The sequence below is a fragment of the Juglans microcarpa x Juglans regia genome, chromosome 6S (assembly GCF_004785595.1).
Source record: "Juglans microcarpa x Juglans regia isolate MS1-56 chromosome 6S, Jm3101_v1.0, whole genome shotgun sequence".
Taxonomy (NCBI): Eukaryota; Viridiplantae; Streptophyta; class Magnoliopsida; order Fagales; family Juglandaceae; genus Juglans; species Juglans microcarpa x Juglans regia.
Genome location: NC_054605.1, coordinates 19,909,623 through 19,914,330, shown reverse-complemented (window position 1 = coordinate 19,914,330; position 4,708 = coordinate 19,909,623). Strand labels below are relative to the sequence as shown.

Here is a 4,708-nt window from a genome sequence, read left to right as displayed (position 1 = left end):
TTTTGTTATAGATAAGGGACAAGACGGACTATGACAGCCAGGGCCAATGGTAGTAATGTGCGCACACGACGGCAAGGAGTACTGCATAAGGGTGCTGGCCGGTTACCTGTACCCAGCCTACTAGGGTCTCGGTTCTCGATCACCGTCTCTTCTCTCTGACTCTATATTGTTCTCTCTTCTTCGTCCCCATCTCTTCATCTGTTAGTCGTTGTATTTTTCACTCTCTCCTTTGTGACTCTCTGTCTCACTCTCTTTTCTCTATCTCTATCTCAATTTCTCTTGTTCTCACCATCGCTGTCACTAATGGCCCATTAAGCCCCACGATTAGCCGGACAGCCATGGGCCAATCCGTCTGCTCGTCCGGCCAATCGAAGCCATGCACTCGGTTGCATATAGCAAGACTGGGTGGTGATCGAAGACCAAAGTAAGACCCCTGCTCAGGAGTCGATTGCCCGCCCGCATAGGACATGTAGCAGCCCTAGTGTTGCTGTGTATATGTGTCTAGCATTTGATCTAGCTAACTACCCACAGGAACTAAAAAATTGTTTGAAGTTTCTCAAGTACTATTATGGTATTGCTGTTATATATAATACAGCTAGGGAATTAGATCTCTAGAGTCAGAAATCAAATTGCTCAACATATATAATTAGAGTTTATGATTGAGTTTTGAATGATTGCAGTTTTGTATTATTATATTTATGAAAAAATTTTCTCAACGGTCACTAATTATTACCCTATACCTTACATCTTATGAAAAACATTCCATATCTTAAAAAAAAAATATAAATATGAGATGTAAAAATAAATATTAATGTTGCATAAAATTTCACAGTTTTGTATTGCAATAAGACTTTTTCATTTATATGTTACTACTTTCATTGGAGCTTATAATTAGTTGGGGCAAGCTATCCGCTTGAAATCAGGCGTTGCCTAAAACTAGTCCTAGTAATTAATTATAGAAGCATACTGCTCATCATCTGGATCTAGACGTTTTTAGAAATTAAATTCAATGCTTTGAAGTGATGGCTACTGAGGTAAAGGAAGATGTAGGTATATAGGGTCTTCTTTTTTAATTTGTTGGAGTTAATTAATTAATACTGAACTTTACACGATAATATTATTAATTAATGGACTTGTGTCTTGTGCCTATGCACACCGGCCGGACATAGATAAGCTATAGAGTAGTGATCGATATTGTAGGAAATTAATGACTAAAACAGCAATACTACTAATTATTAAACAAGAAAAAGTACTGTTTGATCACGTCTGTGCTTCTATTCATATGGAGCCTTCAATATTAGATGCATGTGACGATCGATCGATGACTGTGTGCATGAACCGTCTTATTTTTGCTATATTCATCATCATCAGATCATAGTATAATAGCAGACTCATGTTCATGTGAGTACATGATAATTAGCTGGATCGAAGAAGAAGATGAATAAACTCGATCCATCACACAGCTAGCTAGCTAGCTAGCTTGTGACTATTTCAAGTCATTCTTCATGATTTTCAAATATTTTCCCAACAAATGTAATTAAGGATCATATATATTTGCTAATTTTAAATTAAAGTGAAAACAGATTTCTTAAGCTAATTATTAGAACCTTTCAGGCCGCCCACCTACCTGCATATATCTTCCTCTCTGCAGTATATATAAGTTACAGTAGGTACGATGATTAGTAAGACTTTTATATAATATGTTATTGGAGGCTAATTATTGTTATTCTTTTTCCTAATTTCTGATCTATATATATAATTGTAGGTAGGAAAGGAATCTATACCGTCCATTTTTCTCTTCCCAAATTGGTAAATCCCTGATGATCAACAGCCAGGCCAGTACCCTAAACTCAGGTAAATTAATTAGACAGCTGGTTAGCAAGTCAGAACTCGCCAATATATGCTTTAAACCACAGTATTAATTACGCTAATGTACTCGATGATGATTGGTTGAAAATGGAAGCGTAATAATAAATATAAGAAAATAAAGAAGTATATACTTGAAACAAATTGTACGATTAATAAAGCAAGAAAATAATTTGAGGAGGAAGAAAAGAGGAGCCAAAGCACTTTAGGACCCATACCGTGTCTCCTCAGTAGCCCCATGATGTGATCTACAATTTTTTTCACCCACTAGTATTTGTTCTCTTCTTCCTTATATTTCTTCTCTTTCTTGCTATCAATTAGAGACTGTTTAGAAACTATTTTGCAGGCTAGCTTGATGTCAAGCAGCAAAGGAAAAGATGTAGCAGAAGGATCAAGATCTTCTGCTGGTGGTGGTAGTACTGGTACTGGTGGTGGTAGTGGTGGTGGTGGTGGTGGTGGTGGTGGTGGTGATCAACAGCATCAGCCTCCTCAACTGAGCCGCTATGAATCACAAAAGAGGCGGGACTGGAACACCTTTGGTCAGTACTTGAGGAACCAAAGGCCCCCAGTGGCACTTTCACAGTGCAACTCCAATCATGTGCTTGAGTTCCTGCAGTATCTGGATCAGTTTGGAAAGACTAAGGTTCATTTACAAGGTTGTGTCTTCTTTGGACAACCTGAGCCCCCTGGTCCTTGCATTTGCCCACTTAGACAAGCATGGGGCAGCCTAGATGCCCTCATCGGCCGGCTTAGAGCTGCTTATGAAGAAAACGGTGGCTTGCCTGAGACAAACCCTTTTGCAAGCGGTGCTATCCGGGTTTATTTGCGCGATGTGAGGGATTCTCAAGCCAAGGCTCGAGGTATCCCCTATAAGAAGAAAAAGAAGAAGAGAAATCCAATGAAGGCCAACGACGATAACTCCAACTTTCCTATGCAGTAATTTTGGTTTCCTTGCCTATCCTAAGAAGTGGTAATTAAATTTTTCCTCTTGCTTAAAATTATATATATGAAACTTTGATTCGAATCTAGATCTAAACATAGTACTACAAAACTCAACATGGAGATGCAGGACATAATCGAACAACAAAAGAGTTTACAGATAATAAGTCTTGAATTACTTGATTTAAGTTGTTCAATTTATTAAATTCTCCAGTTCGAGATCGCACGTAAAGAAGAATTGATCAAGAAACACGAAGGAGACAGCTCCTAATTGGCTAGAGTATATCACAGTATTGATCTTAAGATTTAGACCATCTCTTTCCTTTGTAATAAACCCTAGGCCAAGGGCTTTAAAACCTAATTTTCCGCGGTTCTTACTTTGGTCCAAATAGCAATATCATTTTACCAGCATCGTAACTTTACCTTAACATCGGTGACAATATGGGAAGCCGATCTCTCTCTCCCTCCCCGGCCCCCCCTCTCTCTCATGCCGAACTACAGTTTTCTTATCTTGGGTTTTCCAAATTTAATAATCGTCATTAACATGCTTTCTTTTACTGTCCTAGCTAGCTCCTTTAGGACTCTGCTTAGGATCTTATGCCTGCCATGAATGGACACATATAACATATATCTGATTGCCATATATATGTTAACGCATCAAAGCTGGCATAATCTCAACAAATTCTCATCTTTGAAGATCTCAGGATGGTATAGGATGAACCAAATACCTGTTCACTTTGTTGTCGGGCTCTTATGTATAGAATTCTCTTTTGTTTATTTTTATCTTTTCTAATTCTATGAATTTCCGTCTTTGGAACGCTATATATATGCAACTGACCTCTGTACATCAAGTTGCTTTGTCTCCATTGGATTTGTACTGATATTGACATCATAATATACATACATAGATATACATATATACATATATATGTCTGTGTGTGTAAAATACCTGATATTGTGTACGGTCTGCAGTTGACAGCTAGCGTTTTAAGGATAAGTATCTAGATCTATTCCTTAGCGAAAATAGTCATATGTAAGATCATGTCATGATCATCTTCATAGGAGTACCGTGTAGATGGGTGACCAGCTGATTTGTGGAATAACTTCTAGTATCAGTACCATAACTATAACATGCAGTACATGCAGTTCAGCACGTCCAAATTATTGATAAATATGATGCTTCTTCGGAATAGCTAGGTAGCTAGCAGTACTACATTTATATCAAATTTTCAGTGCATGGCATTGTATACTGATCTTATCTATAAAATATTTGTCCTTTTTAGTCATAAGTGTATAACCCATTCAATTTCTAAATTCTGACACATTTCAGGTTCCTAAAATAATTAACTTCGATTCCGGATGTTTTGAAGCTCTACTGTGCTGGATTGCGACATTCAACTCTTCCTTGGATCGAATCCTTTGATGTTTTTTTATAGCTCAAGCACTGTATTTAATGTTTGAATCATGAGTTAGCTTGAAGTTTATTGGAGTAAAACGTAATTATCTGCAGGTAAGTTCCTCTATTTCCACCATGTTTTTTTTTCCGTCGTTAAATCAGTACTACAATATAATATCTTCAAATGTTAGTATAATATGTACCGCAAATTATCTCCCACCCTTATTTTTAGTGATTGATGCATTGATAGCATTTTGCAAATCATTCAGAGTTTTGCAAGCTGATTGGTCGCATATAAAGCACTGCACTATTATATATATATATGTGTGTGTGTGTGTGTGTGTGTGTGTGTGTATGTACATACATACATACATACATATATGTATGTATGTATGCATTTGAAGCACTGCCTGTTTTTTTAGAATGGAAAGGATCGACCACTGACGAACATATATATGCAAGGATATGTCTCGAAAATTAAGGAGACATGTCACATATGATTTTATG

The 4,708-nt window shown here is 37.1% G+C and overlaps 1 protein-coding gene across 1 annotated transcript; it reads left to right on the top strand.

The window, feature by feature from the left end:
• The first annotated feature begins 2,060 nt into the window (after positions 1-2,060).
• On the top strand, positions 2,061-4,410 carry LOC121236778 (protein LIGHT-DEPENDENT SHORT HYPOCOTYLS 10-like). The gene is made up of 2 exons (XM_041133226.1): positions 2,061-2,836; positions 4,136-4,410. The coding sequence occupies exon 1, from the start codon at positions 2,222-2,224 to the stop codon at positions 2,804-2,806; it is 585 nt and encodes a 194-aa protein (XP_040989160.1). The 5' UTR covers positions 2,061-2,221; the 3' UTR covers positions 2,807-2,836; positions 4,136-4,410.
• Positions 4,411-4,708: the final 298 nt, after the last annotated feature.